The 24,936-nt window shown below is 41.1% G+C and overlaps 1 protein-coding gene across 1 annotated transcript; it reads right to left on the reverse strand.

Moving 5' to 3' along the window:
- Positions 1–3,920: 3,920 nt before the first annotated feature.
- selenon (selenoprotein N) lies at positions 3,921–23,525 on the reverse strand. Its single transcript, XM_036592850.1, has 12 exons — positions 23,115–23,525; positions 21,804–21,921; positions 21,461–21,591; positions 19,087–19,299; positions 15,549–15,673; positions 14,497–14,634; positions 14,114–14,195; positions 13,117–13,305; positions 12,798–12,903; positions 10,657–10,769; positions 9,812–9,913; positions 3,921–5,037 (listed from the first exon to the last, which is right to left on the reverse strand). Exons 1-12 carry the CDS (start codon positions 23,319–23,321, stop codon positions 4,873–4,875), a joined length of 1,689 nt encoding a protein of 562 aa, XP_036448743.1. The 5' UTR covers positions 23,322–23,525; the 3' UTR covers positions 3,921–4,872.
- Between the last annotated feature and the right edge of the window lie 1,411 nt (positions 23,526–24,936).

Raw genomic sequence — 24,936 nt, forward strand, 5'->3', positions numbered from 1 at the left:
ATCTGCTTCAGTGCGTGAAATCAAGCGCCAGCCTACCAGCACCTCATTTACATATCATGTACATGAAGCACGCCCTAATTCATGCAAATGGTTTAAGTAGGGAGCCAATAAAACGACAGCATTCAGTAGTTTGTGAGCCAATGGCTGTGATTGAGCACTGCTCCCCCTACTGACCAAACTTTATAGTGTTAAAATTATGACCACTGGAAAGAATAGAATGTCAAATGAACAAAACAAAATCACAGCGTAATATGTCTTCTGTTGAGAAATGGAATAGTTGCAGCATTTGTTTACACCAGTGTGCATGTAAAAAAAAAAAAAAAAGATTTGTACCAGATCAACATGTGCAAATTATTAGTATTATTTTCTGTTCTTACTCTTATTGTTGTTGTAGATGGTACTGATAATTTTTGCCTAGTTACTCTACAAAACTGTTGGTGAAATATGTGCGCTCAGATTTGACTGTACGCACTCTGATGAATAAGGGCCGGTGTCATTGACGTGATGTAGCACTTTTAGTATGCGTTCAAATGACTCAAGTGTGCTTCTTTTCGTTGTCAACTATGGAACAACGCACACTGCAACTAAAAATCACTGGTTTATCCTGCACAACACACTTCTCAGTTTCCATTCAAGTTGAAAAACAGTCAACTTTTCCACGGAAAAGCACCATACGCCATCACAGCTGACCAATCTGTAATGAGGACACCTTCTCTGTAGTCACCAACAGAGGAAAGGCTAGCTTTGGCTGTTTTCGAACACCCAGATGTGTCCTGCTTCGTTTTAGAATGAGATACGGTGTGCTTGGTGTTTAAATAGGCCTTGTCTGAACACCCCGTTGTGAAGCACCAAAAGCTGCTTCGGTGCTTACAGTGCCCCCTTGTGGACAGTATTCAGCCTGCTAAATGTGAGTGAGTGAGTTACAAGCCAGGTCCATGAGGTGCTTTGCATCTAAAACCTTGATTTTTTTTTTTGTGTATAGTATCTTTCTCAGTGGTGTTCAGTGAGTTACTCATGCACAAACTCATCTGTTTATGCACCATACATACATGCAATTCACAGATTCAACTATGTAATATATAGTCAAATAAATGTGAATATCAAGTTAAATCATGATCTTTTGTGATGTTTGACTAAAATCGGTGTTGATGTTCTGTTTTATCCTACTTATTAGAAAATGGACAGATGTATTTTTTCTTAAAAAAAAAAAAACAAAGGCCTTTTTATTTTTGGCACAAGTCCAACAAAGTACAAACAGCACATACATTCACACAGGTTACTTATGAACTCAAAAGATGACTTGAATATGGACAAACCAAAAAGCATAGCTCTTACCACAGTATGTTAGCAATACATTGAAAGCCAGTTGAGTTGCATACATATTGTCTGTTGGGTCAACTCTTTATGTATACTTGTGCTTCCTTTGGCCTTCATCATCATTTTGAGTCTGATTGCAAGTCAAATATATCATCGCTGTCCAATGAAAAACATGTATCTCCATTTTTTGCGACTTTTACGTTTTTTGCATCATTTGATCTTAGCAGCTGTCCTTTACATTGTGTCAAAATTTCATGATGAGTGGACCAATATAAATACTCCAAAATTGCTTAGAATAAAATCTCTTATACTTGTTTTCTTTGGACAGCAACGGTATGTATCTTACAAAGACTCAATATCTTTAGAATATGCACAGATTTTACACCAGACTCAGCAGAGTTTTTGCACTCTTTGTAAATGTGCACTGAGACTAATTCATTCCAATAGCTAATAAAGTATATAGCAGCAATAGGCCACGACCCCAAATCTAACTTTTCTATTGCCCTCAGCCGACTGACCACAAGAAAAACCTACATTAAACTGCTTTATACAATGACACCTTCCATACATAATTCTAACTGTGGCTATGATCCAAAGCGATACAGTGGTCTTGTAGCAGTCTGACAGAACTGTGTGTGCTCTTCTAGCGTGATGTGACGCTGCATGTGTTATTCTGTGTAGGGATGGGATGGTTACTGGTTGTAATGATAAATCGCAGCATCAAGCCCAGGTCAGTGAACCAGCCTATCACTAGTCTCCCCATGTTCTAAAGAAATATGAAAGGTTCACTAAAAAGTCTGACGATTCATTACGAAGGCTCGTCACAATGAAATTTTAGCTGATGATTAATTGCCCTATTAATAATTGCGATTAATACAATATCTTTCTTGTTCATTGTATGGAAATATTATATTACAGTGCAAGCCTAAAGTGGCTGAATTGACTAGCCATCTTGCTACGATGCTGGCAAAGCTCAGTAGCTCCCAGCTGACGACAGACGTAGCTCAAGCTCAAATAAACATTACACCTGCCCTCTAAAGGTGTTATAGCACCAATTCGTAAAATCAGAACTACTGTTTTTGTAAGACCCATGGCGCATCTCGAAAAAAACCTGCCACAACTACACAAAGTAATAACACACATGTAACAATGTAATAATTGCTGATAATGTAATAAAACCCTCATCCAATAATATAATTACATTTTTGCCCATAATGGAGTAAAGCATTACATTGTTTTTAATACATTGTAAATGAAGTAGCAAGGTTTTAGAGTAATGTAGTTTCAGTGTGTAATGTAACACTAAGTCACCTCTTGTAATAATTTTCACAAGTTTTTACCTTTATTAAGATGAAAATTATACAATTAGATTGTCATTTTAAGCATCTGATCGTTTTAACTCACATTCTAAAAAAAAACATTAAAACATTACATTATGTGCTGACGTTACATTATTCTTAAAAAATGTTGCTGTATAATGAATGTATAATGGATTAAACAGCATATAATGTAATACTTCTGCAAAAAATGTAGTTATTAGATGAGGATTTTATTACACGATCAGCTGTTACATTATGGGTTTTTATAACTTTACCTTTATGACATTATGCGTAGATGTGTACATTATGAGGTGCTATAAATGCGTTCTCTGCTTTTTTTTTTAATTTACATGAATTTGCCAATGAAACCAATGAATGAACCCAGAGACCTACATTGACTTTTTGTTAGTTGCGACTTAAACATATCAGTTATTTCTGAAGTTAGCATATTAATAATTTAACACTAAGTAGTGACAGCGCTAACTTTTTACACTGTTACTGAATTTTTCTTGTTCCACCCTGAAGCCCAGCTGCTTGCGTGCTTTACTTTGCTCTGCGATTGCAGGGCTGTCGCTCTCACACTGGGTGGCAGCGATGAAAATGAAAAACTGCGTTAGGAACTAATGTTCATGTGTTCACACGAGCGAACCTGTTATTGAATTATTAAGAATAATAAATACATTCTGATGCAGCTTATTTTGTCCTCTAATATAGAGATAACAAAATGCGCTGCTTTTTAAATGGGGGAAAAAGTTTATTTAGTGTGAAATTTGATAAACTGCAAAGAAGACAAATGCAACTAATCGCAATTAACTGCACAAAAGAATAATCATGTTAATCGTGAATCCAATCGCTTGACAGCCCTAAAGCATGATAAATAACTGCGGTCAGCTTGAATAATTGTGATCAGGCGAATAAGAAATCATTTTGACAGGCCTAATTTTCTCTACAGTACGGGGGTTATCCCATCCCTGCCTCTGGGTGTTTGTGTCGTCTCCAGAGAGAGAGAGAGAAAGGGCGGTGCTTCCCTGGACTGGAACAATGACATCAGGCCTGGTCCCACCCCGGTGAGCTTTCCGACTAGGCCGTCACAAACTGCTCTGTCCAGGAAACCACAGGCCCTGCGGCTCTTCTGCACTGAGAAACACAAACACTATTGAAACCACTACCGCAACCAACCTGAGCAACACACATCCTTCATTCTGTGCATCTTGCGGAAACGCACCACAGTAACAGCAACAAATAACCAAAATCATAGACACAAATTAAGATCTGCAGTGGAAAAAGTCTGAACTAAAGCAGAAAAACATGTCTTGCTAAACGCGTCTGTAAAGGTAAAGAGGTTTTATCTCTATAAATAAGTCCTCCAGCATGTTCGGAACTACAGTGTTGGCAAATACTACAGAGCACTACACTGATAAGCTTCTTTTGTCCAGTATAAAACGTCAAAGACTGCATTCAGAGACTTAAAGGAGAATTCCTTTGTTTTTTTCCATTGTTCAATTGTTACAAATTTCAAACTTAATCATTCAGAGTGGATTGATGTGAAATGCTCCATTCCAGAGAAACTAAAGTCAGAATTGTTCACAGTGGTGGTGATAGGAACCAGACAGCTGAAGAGTTTAATGCCTCTAAAAGCCTGACAGTTTTGAGAAGGCTTTGCTCTTTAAAGTTTCAGGAAGGATGGAGGGGTACATGCAGGGTGCTGTGAGGCAAAATAGTGCCCAAAGAAAACTTATTTTTTAAGCATAGAAACTCAAAACATGTAGGTTCACTGGTGGTTTTGGATAGTAAATAAACTGGCTATGTGTGTGTTGTAGACATTGTGACCCCTGGTTCTCATCACCACCACTGTAGAGAAATCTCAGCTGGTAAGTTCCTCCACAGAGCCCCATTTCACATCAACCCACTCTGAATGACTTTACATCTCAACCACTGAATTATACAGAAATTTGAAAAATGGTGGAATTTCCCTTAAATAGGGCACTAACCCTAAGGTACTAAAAAAGTGTTCCATTACTGTGTTTTACTAGAAATGTGGAATGTGGACAGGTAGAAGAATCTGGAGTCAGCAGCTGCTTTCTATACCACGAGAGAATGTTCCAGAATTCAGTCCAGCATAAGGTGATCTCTACTAGAGAGACTGAGTGAGCCCACTGTGTTCGGTCTCACACACACACACACACACACACACACACACACACACACTCTCTCTCTCTCACAGAGGGCCAGTTCTTTATGACTGCAGGTAAGGTTTGGCCTTGTCCAGTCCCTCCTGTAGGAAGCGGATGTAAGTGGAGGTGGAGGGGTCCTCAAACCCGCCCGAGAAACTGAAGGACGGACTCTCCTCTGGTTTCATGGACGTCTGGTCCAGGAAGTTGTTAGCGTTGATGTGGTGGACCTGAAAAATAAAAGAGAGGCTGGGGCTACGCTCATAGTACAAGCCTCATCACTCAATTCCATGTTTTTTGCACCCTGGTATTAGACACCAAGGACATCACTCGCATGACCAACATGCATTGTAAAAAAGGAAAAAATGAATAAATAAAAAAAAAAAACATTTTTTTTGTGTAGTAATTACAAAACAGCTCATCTGCTGTTCATGTTTAGAGAACAGAAGCTATTAAAATGCTGTTTCCTTGCAGCCATTACTGTGAAGTGTGGGATGATGTTTTGTCTGTTTTCTAATTGAAAATAAGTTAATACATCCAAACACAAAGCCCTGTGGGCCAAGTCAGGCCTGTGACGCAGTCCTATTCGGCCGGCAAAATGGTTTTAATTCTCTATTGATACTAGCCTGTGTCACCCTGCGATGCGCTACAGTCCCCAGCATGCACTGCAACATCTTGTGCATTCTGAACCCCAACAACAATCTCTGGGCCAGTGGTTACACAAAAAGAAAAGATGACTGGTGTCTACTTCAAGCAAATAGGCAGTTATTTAAACAAATAAATAAATAAATAAAATAAAAAAAAACTTTTTTTTTGTCTGTAAAACTCATCATCATCATCGTTAACCGCTTAGTCCAGATAGGGTCGCGGTAGCAGTTGGGAGAGCAGAGAATCCCAGGTGACCCTGTCCCCCGCAACTTCCTCCAGCTCATTCCCGGGGACCCCAAGCCGCTCCCAGGCCAACTTGGAGATATAATCCCTCCAGCGGGTCCTAGGACGACCCCGGGGTCTTATTCCGGTAGGCCGTGCCTGGTACACCCCCACCGGGAGGCGTCCCGGGGGCATCCGGATCAGATGCCCGAACCACCTCAGCTGGCTCCTCTCAATGCGGAGGAGTAGCGGCTCTACTCCGAGCTCCTCCCGGATGGCCGAGCTCCTCACCCTATCAAATAGAGTGTAGCCCGCCACCCTGCGAAGAAAGCTCATTACTGCCGCTTGTATTCGCGATCTCATTCTTTCGGTCATTACCCACAGCTCATGACCATAGGTGAGGGTCGGGATGTAGACCCCATACTCCCGGAGGACCTCCCACAAGATATCTCGGGGAACACGGTCGTAAGCCTTCTCCAAATCCACAAAACACATGTAGACTGGGTTGGCAAACTCCCATGCCCCCTCAACAATCCGTGAGAGGGTGAAAAGCTGGTCCATTGTTCCACGGCCAGGACGGAATCCGCATTGTTCCTCCTCAATCTGAGGTTCAACTATCGGCCGAAGTCTCCTTTCCAGCACCTTGGCATAGACTTTCCCAGGGAGGCTGAGCAGTGTGATACCCCGATAGTTGGCACACACCCTCCGGTCCCCTTTCTTGAAAATAGGGACCACCACCCCGGTCTGCCAGTCCAAGAGTACTGTTCCCGAGGTCCATGCACTATTGCAGAGGCGTGTCAGCCACGACAGCCCCACAATATCCAGAGCCTTAAGCATCTCCGGACGAATCTCATCCACCCCCGGTGCCTTGCCACTGAAGAGCTTGCCAACTACCTCAGTGACCTCCACCAGGGAAATGGAGCTTGACACGCCAGAGGCCTCTGGCCCTGACTCCCGTGAGGGAGGCATGTCACCCGGATTAAGGAGTTCCTCAAAGTGCTCTTTCCACCGACCGACAATATCCTCATTTGAAGTCAGAGTTTCTCCACCCCTGCTGAATACAGCCTGGGCGCAGTCACCCCGACCACTCCTGAGTCGCGGGACAGTTGTCCAGAACTTCCTCAAGGCCGACCGAAAGTCTTTTTCCATGGCCTCCCCAAACTCCTCCCACGCCCTGGATTTTGCTTCTGCCACCGTTGCAGCTGCCACCTTTTTTGCATGTCGGTACCCATCTGCTGAAACGGGAGTCCTTCGGGCCATCCAGTCCCTAAAGGCCTCTTTCTTCAGCTTGACGGCCTCCCTCACCACCGGTGTCCACCAGGGGGTTCTTGGGTTACCGCCATGACAGGCACCGACAAGCTTTTGGCCACAGCTGCGCCTGGCAGCTTCCACAAGGTTTTGAACAGGGTCCATTCAGACTCTATGTCCCCTACCTCCTCCGGGACATGAGAAAAGCTCTCCCGGAGGTGGGAGTTAAAATCATTCCGAACAGGGGCCTCCGACAGTCGTTCCCAGCACACCCTCACTATTCGCTTGGGCCTACCGGGTCTAACCCTCAGTCTTCCCTGCCATCTGATCCAACTCACCACCAGATGGTGATCAGTTGACAGCTCAGCACCTCTCTTCACCCGAGTGTCCAGAACATATGGTCCCAAGTCAGATGAAACGACAACAAAGTCGATCATTGACCTTTGACCCAAGGAGCTCTGGTACCATGTACACTTATGAACATCCTTGTGTTCGAACTTGGTGTTCGTTATGGACAATCCATGCCTGGCACAGAAGTCCAATAACAATTCACCATTCGGGTTTAGATCGGGCAGGCCGTTCTTCCCAATCACGCCTCTCCAGGTCTCCCAGTCATTGCCAACATGAGCATTGAAGTCTCCCAGTAAGACTATGGAGTCTGTAGTTGGGACCCTTTCCAGAACCCCGCCCACTTGCTCCAAGAAGGCCGAATACTCCGACCCTGTTGTTTGGTGCATAAGCACACACAACAGTCAGAGTTTTCCTCTCTGCGATTTTAATACGCATTGAGGCGACCCTCTCGTCCACCGGGACAAACTCCAACTGTACTGCCGCCAGCCGGGGACTCGTGAGTATCCCCACACCCGCCCGGCGCCTCTCACCTTGTGCAACCCCGGAGTAGGAGAGGGACCAACCCCTATCCAGGAGTTTGGTTCCAGAGCCGATACTGTGGGTGGAGGTGAGCCCAACTATATCTAGTTGGTACCTCTCAACTTCCCGCACAAGCTCCGGCTCCTTCCCCCCCAGTGAGGTTACGTTCCACGTACCAAGAGCCAGTTTCTGCCGCAGGGGCCTAGGCCACCAAGGGCCCCCCTGCAATCTCCCACTGCCTGTACGGCACTGCACCACTCCCCCATGCTGGACCTTGCGGGTGGTGGGCCCACATGGTCCCCCCACGTTGCCTCTTCGGGGCTGAGCCCGGCCGGGTTACGTGGGCTGCCCGGCCACCAGGCGCTCGCCGAGGGACGCTACCCCCAAGTCTGTAAAACTACCTAAAACTATTTATTTTTCTTTAGAATTATTTTTGAGTAAGAATTCAGTGCCTATTTTGCTGTTGCGGTTTTGGCATATTTTAAATAAACAAATGTTAAAGTAAAAATAAAGTAAAAATATAATAAAAACACATCTGGCCCACAGATTTGCTGAGATTTTTTAATATGGCTCTTTTTGTGGTTGAGTTTGACGCCCCTGCACTAGAGAGAACACACATCTGCACATTTCACAGGATGTGAAAAAAAAGAAAACCTAACCTGTCTTTTTGCAGAAGTTATGGCGCTTTCTATATTTTATTTTTTTCTATATTTTATTTATCAGCAAACACACAGAACCTGTGCTCTAAAATTTACACAAAAATTCCAGGTTTATTTTGTTCTCTGTAGAGGACTTACCTTCACTTAGAAAAATCAACACAACCTGCAATTAGCCAGAGTGTTTAACCTTCTGACTGTACTCAAGCGCAGTGGGAAAAAAACCTAAATTGATTGGATTTGTGACTTTGATGTCAATTCAGACGGAATTCCAGAATTCCAGAACCAACTCTCAACTATGGATACTTCACATGCCCAGTACTGTGGGCAATAAGCCCATTTTGGAATTCCAGTGCTACAAATCCTGTATTTACACACATTTTTGAGAAGATCATCTACTGATTCAAACATCAATAAACCTTTCACGCACTCTATTTCACAGCTTTCAGACTCATGAATAATACAAAACGTTTGTATATAATTATGGCAGGTCTTGGATCAGCAGCTCACAACCTGCTGAGCTCTCTCTTTTGTAGAACTAAGCAGTCAAGGTTGGTCCTTTGGGTGCAGGGAACTGATGTAAACTGAACCTATAAAATCTTGCCGAACAAAGTTGATCAAATTCCCAGAGGACCCATGTTATCTCTCTGACAACTGATTGGCCAAACCACTGAGCGATGACTCGGTTATGCCAGGCATTTGTGTCTTGAATCATTCTGGTTTATACTTGGCTGACCCAAATTCTCACTGAGCAGAGCAGAGCACAGTTGAGAATTTCTTTGGATAATTAAGTCCTATATGATTTAAAGCGTGTAATACTGAACAATGCAGTGTTGAGGGCTCCCAGTGCTGAACTGCGTGCCAAATCTCAGGCTCCAGTACAATAGAGCTTTAATCAGGCCTGAAATATTGGTCCAAATGTGAATACAGCCAGAAATTCTTCTGTCTGAGCCCGACCCCATCGTGCAAAGGGCAGAATAAAACCTGACAGAACACCACCAGTTACCATATAGAGACAAAAATATTAGTTATTAGAGACCAGATACATTAAAAAAAAAAAAATACATGTACACTGTTGTCAGAACTAAACTTTATATCTCCAAAATGGTAACTTTACAGGAGAAGGAAAAAACTTGCTTTACTTTTAATGTAAGTCAATGGAATATATATATATGTGTGTGCATGTGTCTGTGTGTGTGTGTGTGTGTGTGTGTGTGTGTCAGAGAAATTTGAATCCAACTGAGCTCAACACATATTTGAGAAACAATATTCAAACCAGATATGAGCAGTCGAGTCCCATCAGGTTCGGACAAATACTTAAAGCTACACTACAGCGCAGACAAAAGTAAAGCAAACCTACCACTGTGCCGTTAGGCAATGCCACCATCATTTCCACTGGGAAGCTGTACTTCTCCAGGTGTAAACGTGCCTTTTGACTCAATACCAGATTCTGCTCATCAGCCTGCAGAGACAAGAAATGTCATTAGTTTATCAACTTCAATTCAGACACCATAACCCTAACCTACACTTAGACTAGACACTGATGACAAACTGCTGCTGGACTAATACAGGCTTGGAGAATTCTACAGCAATCTGGGTTATTCAGGAGCCTCTAAAACAGCTGTTCAGCCGACACGTCTGCAGAATTTAGTTACAACCTTAATCTAATATACACCGTATGTCAAAAAGTTTGTAGACATCTGCTTGACCAACGTCTCTTCTGAAATCAAGGCTATTAGTGACTTTGTTCCACCTTTTCTTCAGTAACAGCCTCTACTCTTCTGGGAAGACTTTGCACTAGATGTAGGAACTTCTGCTGTGAGTATTCGGTTGCATTCAGCCACAAGAGCATTAGTGAGGTCAGGTACTGATGTTGGATGATCAGCTCTGGATCACTCCAACTCATCACAAAGGTACTGGATGAAGCTCCATCACTCCAGACAGCATATAACATACATGTCTGTAACATTTGGATGCTCATGCAGAGCTCCTTCACGGATCAGCTGTGATTTACAACAATCTGCAGGGTGTTCTTTCCAGGAAAAGAACCAAAAGAACATTTAAACTTTGTGATAGTTTGAATATAGACTTCCATTAAGTTGTATTAAATAAAAAAACTGTACGACAAAACTTCTGATTCCTTTTCTTATTTGATAGCCTTTGACAGACTTCCAACTACATAAAAATTCTCAGTGGACGCCTCACCTGCAGGTCCTCCAGCTCTTTAACTAGAGACCAGCTACTGATGAAGCTCTGGTTGAGCAAGGCTAGGACGGGCGAACTTTCCAGGACTGTCTCCCGGAGAGTTCGCCCCGAACCTACATAGACAACAAGGACAACAGACACATATTAATATCAGGGTAAACATTTAGGTTTAGGATGTTAATTATAATGAACAATAATGAACAATAAAAATGAATTATAAATAATGCAACTGAGCAATAACAAAATGTCAAGCGTAAATATTATGAACATTCTTTAATAGCAAGTTCATTCAACAGAAAGTTAATGTATGCACTGAGGTTTTCAGAGAAACTGTGATTTCTATGGAATCAGAATCAGGTGTTGGTCAGGTTGATTTTGGGACAATCACATTTTGGCATGAACAACTAAAAAATGATGGTTCATCGAGGGTTCTTTAGTAAAGAAAATATGATTTTATGCAGAACCTTGAACACCGAAAGAACCCTTTGCATGATTATAGGGTTCTTTAGATTGATGGAGAATATATTTTATATGGTTCTAAATAAAACCTTTTTGAAAACCGTTCTATATACCACCAAAAAGCGTTCTTCTATTCTTACAGGCTTGACATCGTAACAACAGAAGAACACTTTTTGGTGCTATATTGAACTATCCACAGCACATTCTCCATCAATCTGAAGAACGTTTCACAATGCAAAGAACCCTACATCATGCAAATGGTTCTTTGAGTGTTCATGGTTCTGCATAGAACCATTTTCTTTACTAAAGAACCATCATTTTTTGAGTACTTAGTTTAAGATCTTGTTTGTAAAATAATTTTCTACCGTATTATCAGCCTGTTTCATATTCATTGTTCTATAAAAACCGAAAAATGTATTCCACGAGATGTTTGCTGTGTGACCTGACCGATATGTCCAAAACAGCCGATATCGATGACCATATATCAGCAAAAATATCAAAGATATTCAGTCCCAGGAACTATACTGCTATACCCCCACTGCTACAATATTTTTATTATTTAAGATTCTGGTGTCTGGCATCGTTAACGACCACAACATTTTCAAATCAGTCAAGCCCTAAACTGCTACCAATAATATTCTGTTGAAAACGTTATAATATTTAGGTTGTTACTGCAAAATTATCGTTATATGGAGGCAATATATAGAGGCGTTCTAGCTGTGCTGTTATTTCGCCATAACAGCACAGGTTGCTGAACAACAACTTTGACAGCTGTGGGAGACGCTGAAGCCATTTGAACGTTTTTACTTCTTACTTTGCCACAAACAGAAAATGGATACTTTTCAGATCACATTTGACCGACAGCCGATTTGGTCAGACTCTGAAGATGAGACTACACTAAATTCCAAAACTGTCAGTTGTTCTGTGTGGTGCTGAAGAACGAACTGCCGGCTGTGCAGTGAGTGAGCGGAGTTCGTTACTCTGACGTAGCAACAAGCTGCTTGTTAAGGAACTATAATTTGGCGGAAGGAACTGCTAACATTAAAACATATTTAATGCCGCATTCACGGCCTAATTTATTAATTTCTTACTTTATTTATTTAACTGTTGTATAAAAGCGATGAAAACCCGAGGTTGTGTGTTATTACGAAATAACATCACGGCTGTGATGATCTACGGCGACCCAATCACAGCCATGACGTTATTTCGTGATAACACACAACCTTGAGTGTTCTACTGCTTAAATATCACCAAAAATGTAGAAACTGAATACTTAGCTGTCCAGCAATCCAACAATTGGGTAAGGTATTCTTAAACTGGCTGAATAAGCTCACTTTTAAAGTGCCCTACTTGACTATTAATCTCAAATTATAATTAGATATAGTCCTTTTCGGAACAAAACTTTGCATCTCTAAAATGGTGACTTTACAAGAGAAACAAAAATTATAATTTTTTTTTTTATTATAATCAGTTCTGGGTCATTTCTGCTGGTCCGTTCATCATGACATTTTGTCACAACTGCCTTTTTCATACTGTGTGAAAAATTAAAATGAAGAAAAACTGAGACTGAAGTTCTCAGTTTGAAGTTGTTCCGACAGCGAAGATCTATTTCCTCCATGCAGGATATGGACACTTGCTGAGCTGTCATATTTTGCAGTGTGTTGAGATGCTATGGTTCTGACCTCAGCAGGACTGATCATCCAGGGCGCCCCAGAGGAGGATGGAGTGTACCAGTTTCCCCTCTGCTTCTGCCCTGCTGAAGGCTTCTGTGAAAGGCAGGTAAGGAACCTAAGAAAGGGAGAAAAGAATGATGTAAAGTTATGACGAGGATTGCTAAGAGATCTGCGAAACATACAGCTCTAGAACTGTTAGTGTGGTTCTAGAATGTAATACGCAGTTACTGATGGAACTGATCACACACCATAAATAGAAATTTAAGGTTATGACACACTCTAAATGTGCCGGTGTGCTAGCATTCATCAGTGCATTTGGAAAGCTCACCTTTTTGAAAGGATAGAAGGTGACCTCCAGGCGACCGGCCGCCTCCTCTCGGCTGATCTCGGAGCTCCAGTGGATCTCCTCGAAAACAAACTGAATGGGCTCTCCTCCCTCCCCCCGGCTGTCAATCACGTTCCCCTGCTCGTCATAGATCACAGAGGGTGTGGACGGACCGGCCGTTCGCAACTCCATCTGAAAATAAACATCACTGTGTGTGAATTTTTTTCATACGTACTGCATCGTATCTTGTTAAAATACCTGCAGTTCATTTTCATTGAAAGTAGGAGATGCTAAATCAATCTAAGCATTTGAATAAGGGCTGTGGAAAAATGAATTAATCTGTTTTGATATAGCATATAAGCCCTGCTTAAGTCCATATATGAAAACTAAGCTGCAAAAACAGCCTGCTTTGAATGCACTGTTTCTGTGATGTCACAAAAACAAACACATTTACATATATCCACCTACTCAACCTACAGAAGTTTAGCCCCGCCCTTTCGTGCTTATGTTAATGCCGAATGTGAACAGGGCCTTAGATCAACAGACAAATGCTAATGGTAGGTTACCTCATCTAGCATTTCTATCCTAGTCTTTTTTTTCACCTCGTATCTTTCAGCTCGAAAACAGCCGGTTTGTGAACGTGTAGCAAACTGATACCAAGCATGATAAACCATGTTGAAAGTTTTACTTCATTAAAATGTGTATGAGCAGAGTCTGAAAAAAAACCTTGAACTCGGTGTTTATCAGCACTCTCACTGCTACGCATGCTTGTATAGCAGGTTGGAAAATGGAAAATGAATTATGAAACAGAAAAATTAGAATTACAAAAATCATAAAATAAATGATGTTGGATATGAGCCCTTAAAAACATCTTGAGACACTTTTCTTTAATTAGAGTCACTTTCTCCCCCTACTGAACATTTCTGATGATGAATGGTGAGCATTTGGTCCAAAAGGTCCAAATAGAGAGTAATGCTGTTATTATTAGGTGGGAACGTACCTGTGGCAGGTAGCCAATGTCCACTTCCATGCTGCTGCTCTCGCTGGCACCATACAGCCACTCCATATCAACATTCAGAGATCTGGAGACCCAAAACAATGATCATTTAAATTTCTTAACAAAAACAGCTTGCTAAAGGGATAAACAGAGGTTGGAAAATGGCCACAAAAATGAATTCCTTTTAGCTTTTGGTACATAAACCCACACAAACATTATCAGTGGACCTTGGGTAAAAAAACACAATGAGAACAATGTAGGATATGGGCTCTTTAGACGGTCCACAAACCCGAAACTCAACAGAGGCACTTAAAGCTCCTACCAGTGTGAGCTCTAAAATGGCATCTGTATAATTACAAGTTAAACAGGTACTGCAGGATACTGACTTGTCATTAGGTACATAGAGATGGAAATCCCGGACATGAGAGGCATCTTTGGAGAGGACGATGTGACCAGCAAACTGGCCAGGAGTGAACCAGAACGGGAAATTTGGCACCTCATTCAGCTGGAACTCGGCATGTATCCTGTGGTTAGGAACACAAAACAAGTAGCTGAAACAGCTGATCATCACTGTAACAGACCAGTTTGATTTTACTGTTAGGTACTGTTGAAGAGAAGTTAACTTCTGCCTACGTGAAACTAAAATCAAATGCTCCAGTCCTCCTCGAAAGACTTATAAGGAAAGAGAATGTGAGGAAGCGTGAGAAATGTCATCCGAAAGCAGCCTTCTCTTCTGTTTAGATGCGGTTTCAAAACCTCAGCGCTGCAATCCAGAACATTCCTTAAGTCTGATTAATAAATTGCAAAGCAACTCAAGACTGAGGATGATCAAAGAATTGGCTCCCATCTATCGCATTAAAAGGAGAGGAGGCAAACAAGTGGGGATGCATTAAGAATCTTTTAAAGGGGAATTCCACTATTCTTAAATTTCAGCACAATGAAATCATTAAGATGTAAACAGTCATTCAGAGTGGTTTGATGTGAAAAGCTCCATTCTAGAGAAACACATTGACTCAGAATTGTCTACAGTGGTGGTGATGGGAACCAGACGTCTGAAGAGTTTGTGTCTAAAAGCTACACCACACACAGACAGTTATTACATAAATTGTTTATGACTATGCTGCACTATGCCTGAGGCAATGCTGTTCCTCAGGCAAGGATTCTGAGGTTCACTCACGGTGGGAAGGTAAATGCAGTATTGTGAGGCAAAACAGCCCCCAAATAATACCATTTTTTCAGATTTCCACTATTTGTACCCTCATCAACATTACATAGAACATTTCAGAAGACGAGTAGGTTCATTTGTGGTTTTGAATAGTAAATAAAATGGCTACATTTGTGTTGTAGGTCATTGTAACTCCTGGTTCCCATCACCACCACTGTAAAGACATCTCACTCGGTAAGTTTCCCTACATTGATCCAGCTTTAAGGTCAATACCTGAACACAATGTCGTAGTAGAAGTCGCTGACGGCTCGTACGCAGGCCACGACTCCCTGAGGAGCAAAGCGGGATTTGACAAAGGGCCGAGGATGAAACATACTGAGCAGGTTATGGATCAGAACCTGAAGGGTCGGAAGAGAAGAGAAACACCAAGAGATGAGCTCAGATACAGATCCAGTACCACACGTTACAACGTTAAGGCTCTTAACTGTTACAGCTCTCAACACTGCATTTCTAAATGTTGTAAAATATGCTGCTTACACTAATTTTTCAAAAACATTTTGCACAATGCTACATAATTTATTCATAAGGTGTAAACAAAGTCAGAGTGGTTTGATGTGAAATGTTCCATTCTAGAGAAACTCGAAATTGTTCACAGTGGTGGTGAAGGGAACCAGACGTCTGAATTAGTTTATGCCCCTAAAAGCTCCATCACAGACAGTTACTACATGAAATGGTTATGAATGTTGCCTCACGCTTGAGAGACTGTTTTACAATAGTTTTGCAATAGGATTTTCAGCTATAACTTACTTGTGACAAGCTTTTTTTTCCCCCCAAAAGCCTTTTAATAAGTCTATATTTGTGTTATTGTGACCCCTGGTGACATCACTGTAAAGTAATCTGAGTTATTAATTTCTCCATTTCACATCTAACCACTCTAAATGATTCTGTTCTAAATTATGGAGAAATTTTGAAAACTTGGAATTCCCCTTTAATTGTGATAAGAGGAAGCCTCTTGGTATTTGATAAAAGTGCACACTTGGATATCACAATTCAGGACAATCCAAAACAACAGCCCTTGAAAGCCTTGAGAAATGGTAGATAAGCAAGATTCAATATTTTAATTGATCATAATCATAAATCTCCAGCAGTCTGACACAGGGCTGAAAGATTAATCGCTTTATATCGAAATCGCAGTTTAAGACAGTGCAATTTTCAAATCACAACAGCTACACTTTTTTTAATTAAAGCCTACACTCTTAAAAGAGATTCTTAAGGTTCTTTAAAAAGATGGTGGTTCCATATAGAACCATAAACAGTAAAAGACCCATTTTCATGGTAATGTTTTTTGGCACGGTGAAATAGTTCCTAAGGATGATGGAGAATGTGTTGTGTATGGTTCTATATAGTACCAAAAAGGGTTCTACTACTGTTACAATGTCAAGCTTGTAACAACAGAAGAACTTTTGGGTGCTATATAGAACTGCTGCTATACAGAACCACATACAGCCCATTCTCCACCAATCTAATGAACCATTTTACCATGCAAAGAACTTTGTAAGCATGCACATGGGTTGTGGAGTGACAATGGTTCTGTATAGTACCACTGTCTTTACTAAAAAACCCTTAAAGAACCATCGATTTTAAGTGTGTACATTCACAAAAACAATTTTAAGAGGGAAATTGAGCCTAATCAGAGCTCGTGAAATGCCAGTAGATAAGTTAGACCACTAAGAGGCAACCAAACCTCCATGTGTGGTGACATCACAACCACAACTTCCTGGCAGTTTGGCTCACCACATTCAGGGTCAAGCCTGAAGCCAAAAAAGGTGGATATTCTGGTCTTCTTGGCCAAAATAAATCAGGCCTGAATCTCAATTTATAAAATATTGTAATTTAAATTGCAGTTGCAACATTAGAATAGAATAATCGCAATTAGATACTTTCCCCAAATCGTTCAGCCCTAGTCTGACACATACAGTCGCCAGAACTAATTCCTCTAATGGCCACTTGCATAAAACACTGCTTATGTTTTCTGGTTGTAAACCTGCTACTTAAAGTGCTCTTCAAAGGATGGAGCATACTGGCCATAATGGTTACAGAAGCTGCAATCGCATTCTTCTCAAATGTCCACCTTCATTTAGTCCAAACTGTACACCAAAACAGAAAAGTCCTATCTTCTCTATTTCCTCCAGTTTACTGGCATCCTCCACAGCTTCTTCAGCCCACTAGCCCAGCAAACCGACAGCCAGCATACTCCGCAACCACACTGTGGTCAAGCGTACATAGCGTTCTTAAGCAAACACTGAAGAATCTTGGCTCCCTTAAGAAAAATTATCTTGAGGGCGCCTTCTTATGCACTAAGAGCATCTTTAAGTCGTAACTAAATATTTATATGAACCGAGTATCTGGGTCGAAAAACACTTTACTGCAAAAAAGTGAGTTTTTTTCCTAAAACATGTAAATACAACAAACTGTCACTGGCACCACTGAACGTCTTTCAGGCTTAAAGTGGAATTTCATATTTTTTTCAAAATTTCTGCATAATCCAATTGTTGAAATGTAAATAAAGTCTGAGTGGTTTGGTGTGACACTTCATGGTACAGAAACTCTGTGTCTGCATATATAGCTATTTTATTTACTATCCAGGACGAGTTTTTATATGCGAGATCAACAGTTTTGTTTGGGGACTATTTTTCAGGTTAAACTATTACGCTCAAAGTCCTACCAGTCATGAGGTTTATCATACAGACACGCCAAAGATCAAACTGATGAACTGTCGGTGAAATTAGTGTGCAGTCTTTTTTCTATCAGATTCAAAACCACCAGTGAACTTACTGTTTTTTTTTTAAAGTAATGTTGATAATGATAAATCAGAAAAAAATAATTTTTGGGGGGGCACCCTATATGCACGCCTCCACCTAATGTGTGTTAAAATACATTTTAGGCCAAAGTCTTCTCTCAAAAATGTCATAAAAAGGCATTTCAGGCATCAGGCCATGTATTCATTACCATTCCATGTAATAACTTTCTGTGAGGGAGCTTTTACAGGTGTTAAACTTCGGTTCCTATCACCACCACTGTAAGAATTTCTGACTTCTGAAATTTCTCTAGGATGGAACATTTCACATTAAAACCACTCTAAACTGACTTTGTCAGCCTCTTAACCACTTAATTAAAAAAAAAAATGGTGGAACTCACTTTTAATGACGCTGTGTAACTTCATAACACACCCTTAAAAGTTATGGTTCCTCAAGGACTTCTTTAGTCAAGAAAATGGTTCTATGTACAACCTTTTTGAAAAAGGTTCTATATAGCACCAAAAAACGTTTCTTCTATTGTAACAATGTCAAGTCTGTAACAATAGAAGAACCCTTTTCAAAAAGTTTCTATATAGAACCATATAAAACCCATTTCCATCAATCTGAAGAACCCTTTAATGATGTGTTTTTAAGTGTTCATGATTCTACATAGAAGAATGTTTTTAAGTACAGTCTGCAATTACATTAGTAATCTATAGATAAACAGTGTGATTCTGTCTATTTTCATCTGGAACAATACATACATGTGTACTGCACAATTTTAAAAATATAAAAAGCATAAATATACATATACAGTGTAAATATTCACTTGCATTCAAGTACACACTGTAAAAGTTTTAAAATTCTGTACATTTTAATTGTTACGTATCTGATCTGTATAGCTGCTTTTGTTACTTTGCAGTTTCCTTCAGCATTAATAAAATCTCTATCTATAAAAATATATTCCTATAGTGGTCACTCAAGTCAATGAATGACAGATTTTCAGACTGTACCTCTTTGCCGCGGGGGGTTGGAGGGTGGTAGCGGTTGTTGGGCAGGTAGCCGGTGAAGATGTTGAGTTCGCTGGGTATGATCCACCATGTGTCTCCCAGCTCCCCTTTACCCTTCGGAGGCAGAAACGCCCGGAACTGAGCTGCAGAGAAAGTGGAGGACGGAGTAGCAGGGCTCTTCCATGAACGCAGCCCACTCAGGGAACTATGGGACACCTACAGAGACAAAGGATTTAACTGACCTTTCTTTCAGAATGCACCTGTCTCTTCTTTGTACAGATTACTCTGTTTTTTTGACAGTTCAGTGACCAATCAGACACAATACTCTCTTCACCACAGACATGTCTGGGGTCCAAAGTTTGCTTTGCAAAGTTGGTGTCCGAAACCACATAAGCAAGCCTATCGGAGATTCAGTTTGCATGATGCTAATTGATGGGTTATAAGCTTCCATTATTTGTTACATACAATAGCCATGTAGTTCTAACGCAAAGCTAAGGCTTTACATGGCGAAACTTTAATGCAACTTTTCGCTTGAAACCCATCTGAAGCTAAACCGCGCTTGAAACTCAGCTAAAACAGCTGCAAGCATTTCAACTTCTTGAAAGAAGTTTCATGTAACAGCCAATCAAAATGGAGACAACACATCACATGATCACTTTGAAAGACATACTTTAAGAAGACTGATTTCACCAGATCAATTGAAAAGACAATAAAACATAAGATGATTTATTTGGTGCTTGAAAAGCATCACAAAAACACAACCCCATTTCCAAAAACGTTGGGACGCTGTGCAGAATGTTAAGAAAAGTAGAATACAATGATATGCAAATAATGTAAACCATATTTTTACAGGAAAATACTACAAAGACAACATATCAAATGTTGAAACTGAGAAAATTGTATTGTTTTTTGAAAAATATATGCTCATTTTGAATTGGATGCCAACAACACATTCCAAAAAAGTTGGGACGGGGGCCTGTTTACCACTGTGTTTCATCACCTCTTCTTTTAACAACACTCTGTAAGTGTTTGGGAACTGAGGAGACCAATTGGTGTAATTTTGAAAGTGTAATGTTTCCCCATTCTTGTTTGACAGAGCATTTCAGCTGCTCAACAGTTCGGGGACTCATTTGTCGTATTTCTCATTTCATAATACGCCAAATGTTCTCAGTGGCTGACAGATCTGGACTGCAGGCAGGTCACTTTAGCACCTGGACTCTTGTAATACAGAGCAATGCTGTTGTAATACATGCAGAATGTGGTTTGACATTGTCTTGCTGAAATAATCAAGGCCTTCCCTGAAAAAGATGTCTGAATGGCAGCTTATGCTGCCAAAATATGTATATATCATTCAGCATTAATGGTGCCTTCACAGATGTGCACGTCACCCATACCATGTGCACAAATGCCCCCCTGTACCATTATGAATACCGGCTTTTGAACTGGGCACTAATAACAAGCTAAGTGGTCTTTAGCCTGGAGGACACAGTGTCCATGATTTCCAAAAAGAATTTCAAATGTTGATTCGTCGGACCACAGGACACTTTTCCACTTCCCCTCAGTCCATTTTAAATGAGTTTAGGCCCAGAGAAGATGGCAGCGTTTCTGGATCCAGTTTATGTACAGTTTCTTCTTTGCGTTTTAGAGTTTAAACTTCCTCATCTTTACCCCTGAAAAAAAAACAGCCTCCCTGAGATGCTCTTTTTATATCCAATCATGTTGCTGACCTGTTGCCAATCAATCACCAGGTGTTTTTTTTTTAGCACTACACAACTTTACCAGTCTTTCTTGCCACCTTACCAACTTTTGTGGAACGTGTTGTTGGCATCAAATTAAAAAAAAACAATACAATTTCTCAGTTTCAACATCTGATATGTTGCCTTAGTACTATTTCCAATTGAATATAGGGTTTATATGATTTGCACATCATTGCATTTTGTTTTTATTTGCATTTTGCACAGCGTCCCAACGTTTTTGGAAATAGGGTTGTATTAAATGCACAAAGATATAAAATTCTGCAAATATGCAAATTACCCCTCACGGCATATGACAGCGAGAACGACGCAGTGTATCAAAATATGAGCTGCTTATCTGGCTTATCTGGAGCAACTAAGTGTGTTGCGTGCAACTTGGTTTCTAAGTTTGTGTAACTGTCAATGGCAATTATGTTGCATCCAACTCACAGTATACAACTCGTGGCATGTGAGTTTCACAAATTAAAACGAGTATAAAGCAAGCAAAAATACTTTGTTTTTTGTCTTCTCCAAACATGTTTTATCTCGTCAAGTAAAAAAAAAAAAAGTCTAATTTTCCCAAATGTTTTTTGAAACTGTGACTATTACTTGATTAAGACAGGATGCAAAGGATGAAACATTACCCCTAGGAAGCCATCCTTGCTCTTGGTCATGGTCTCCAGCAGCAATGGCTGCATTTTGGCATTAAGGGTGAGAGTCTCTCCGTTCGGGTCATGGAGGAACTCTTCCTCAAACTCTGCAGGTGGGGAAATACCTTCAAGGTAGAGGCACAAAGAGAAATGTGTCAGACAATATCCTCCTCATAGGCTTTGATGGTTAGTGAGGTGTTGGCAGGCATTGCTCTAAACCACAACCTCTTGAACTCATAGCTAGCAATGATCTGGACGATAATGGGCTCATAACAGTTGACTGCTTTAAATAAGGGCTAGCTTTCCAAACATAGTCGAAGAAATGCATTTGTCAAACCTGTGAGTTTTTCTGCAATGGGTTTGAACTCCTCAGGGCTGAGGTACAGGTCATGGTCTACGTCCAGAGACGAGAACAAGAAGAGTCCCTCTGGTCCCAGGGTCTTCAGTCCAGCTTCCTGAAAGACAGGAATGGAGCCTTGACAACTGTGCCGCGTTTCTCACGGTCCACTGGTGCTGAAAGGCACACTGCTGGCCGAGGAACGCAGCACTGAACAATTAGCCCAAGGCAACGAGATGACTTTCAAACAACCGCCCTGTCATTTTCATTTTCAGACACTGTCTCTGACTTTACATCTACAGGGTGGACCAACAACGTAGGAATGTCTAATAGAGTGGACAGTGAGTGGACACTGTTTAAAAACTCCAGCTGTCTCTGATCCACTCGCACCAGCACAACACACACTAACACGCCACCAATACATCAGTGTCACTGCAGCGCTAATGATCCACCACACAAATAATACCTGCTCTGTGGTGGTCCTATGGGGGTCCTGACCATTGAAGAACAGGCTGAAAGTGGGCTAAGGAAGTAAGCAGAGAAACGAGATGGACTACACTCTGTAATTGTAGAACTACAAAGTGCTCCTATGTGGTCAGTGGAGCTGATAAAATGGACAATGAGTGTAGAAACAAGGAGGTAGTTTCAATGTTATGGCTGATCAGTGGAGAGTCCTGCATCCCTACTCGTCCCATACGCTGCTCAGTAGTAAATGGGGTCTCTCCACTCCACTTGGCCAGTTATCCAGACTGGGAGGGCGTGCAGTCTGTGAGTATGTGCACACAGACCACTGTCTAATGGAGGGAGCAGCTTGAAGTCTGGCACACTTGCCTCAAGTTGGAGGGGGGGTGGTTTGCACACTACCAGCTGGGGCAAACATGCAACTACCCCCATCCCTGAAGTACAAACAGCTGGGGACAGTTAAGGTGCTGTAACAGTGGTGTTATTCCTACCAGTTAACAATACGTGGCAAATAGACTTTGGCTGTGCAATGCAAGAACTAGGCTTCTTCCTTTATGTCCATAGGATGGACTGATCAGTCCAGTGTTCAAATAAAAGTTGACCAGTGATTTTCTTTCTTTTGCATTTTCCTAGCAATGGCTCCCTTTTGCATCTTTTGATTGGTCAATCAGACCGTTAACAAAGCAACACAGTCCCTCATTACAATTTTAATGTACTTCAATCAGCTTCCCATTCGATTTTTTCCCGTTCCACCTTAAATGGTGCAGCGGTTACATTCTGAATGTAACTGCTGCACCATTTAAGGTGGAACGGAAAAATTCCGAGCAGTTCCAGAAAATTCAAACTTACATGCCGCCTCCAAATCAAAGTATCTTGGTAGTATCTGATGCCCACACCGACAATGGGAACAGCAACGACTATAAGCAGCGTGGAAAGCGCCCAGCTCCTTCGGGAACGACCGGCTCCTCCTTCCACCGACGCCGGAGTCTGGCGCTCCTTCCCCGGACACGAGGAGCTCTCTGTCCGCGGCGCAGCTTCAGCCCCCTCCGCCGTCATGTTCGGGCTAAGCTAAACGCTACCAGACACTCTCTCTACCATCGAGTTTTTTCATAGCTTTCAAGTTAAAAAAGCTACCGAAAACGTTTAGGAATCCTGCGAGGGACAGTTTTCTTCCAGCTTCCCCTAATTCCTCACATTTCTTCTTGGATTCCAACTCGAATCTGGGGGAGAGGAGAGACGTCGTATTCGCCGTTATATTACCCCACCCGTATTCAGGCAAACCCCGCCTCCTTACTGTTCTACGATTGGTTGGCGTGGCGTTCTAGAACAGCGGACTCATGCGAGTATTGAACTACTAGTCTATCCCAGCGACGCAGGAGGCGGGACTTGGCGGAATAACGGTGGGAAAAAATAACGCAGCTGGATGGGAAAGAGCGCTACATTCTTAAAGGGCCAGTGTCCCATTTCTTACCCCTTCAAAATGTGTTTTACATCAACCACTGACAACGTGGGATTCAAGAGTCAAATGTTTTGTATCAAGATTTTAAAGCCTTAAATTTTAAATAACTCCCATGGCTTACTCATTAAAGTATTATCATATTAAAGATACCAAAGCCATTTATCCAAATTTACTTGTATTTGGCTTTTTCTTTGGATTGCCTCAAGAAGAGTTCTGCTTGAAGACATGCAGTCTATTCTAATTATTTGACAATAAATCAACACTCTGCACAGGTACAGATGTTTAAATTTCATAAACACACATTTGTGATTTTTACAAACCTTGTCATGGTCTTTTTACCCTTCCGCCATGACCATAATTTTATTGTTGAAGGGGAACTCCACCAATTATTCAAAATGTCTGCATAATAAAATTATTAAGATGTAAACGTCATCATTCAGAGTGGTTTGGTATGAAATGCTCTGTTACAGAGTCAGAATTGATCACAGTGGTGGTGATAGGAACCAGATGTCTGCCTCTAAAAGCTCTCTCACAGGAAGCTATTACATGACATGGTAATACACTGAACGAAGGCAGACACGTTTTGTAATAGCACTGAGATAACGTATTGGCCTAAACTATACTTTTTAAATCCATTCATTGTGGAGAGGTACATGGCAAAGACACTGCTTTTTCAGATTTACCTCTATTTTACTTCCATTAACACTACATATATAGACATTATGACCCCTGGTTCCTATCACCACCACTGTAATGAAATCTGAGTTGGTACTTTTCTCTACAATGAGCCATTTCACATCAAATCACTCTAAATTAAATAAGACAGTTACTGATGTACCTGTCAGTACATGAATATAGAAAATACTCTAAAAATGGAAAATAGAAAATGTTTTGGTTCCAACAGTAATGTCTTTCTTAATTTCGCTCTGAACAACAGAAATAAGAGAGTCATGCCAAAATCTTTTTTTAAACAAACTGTGAATTCACAATTTTTTATTTACACATGAATGCAAATGTAAGACACTTGTATTCACACAGATTTCAAAAATAAGCAAATCCAGATAAACAGAATAAACCAACAGTAATGTCAGTTTATCACTGTGGGATTTGATTGGAGACTAAACCACACCAGGCTGACTGAACCAGCAGTGTAAGGATGTAAGAGTGTGTTCTGCACAGTTTCCTCTTCTTGCCACCCTGATTCAACTAACA

This window comes from Colossoma macropomum, unplaced genomic scaffold, assembly GCF_904425465.1.
Source record: "Colossoma macropomum unplaced genomic scaffold, Colossoma_macropomum, whole genome shotgun sequence".
NCBI lineage: Eukaryota > Metazoa > Chordata > Actinopteri > Characiformes > Serrasalmidae > Colossoma > Colossoma macropomum.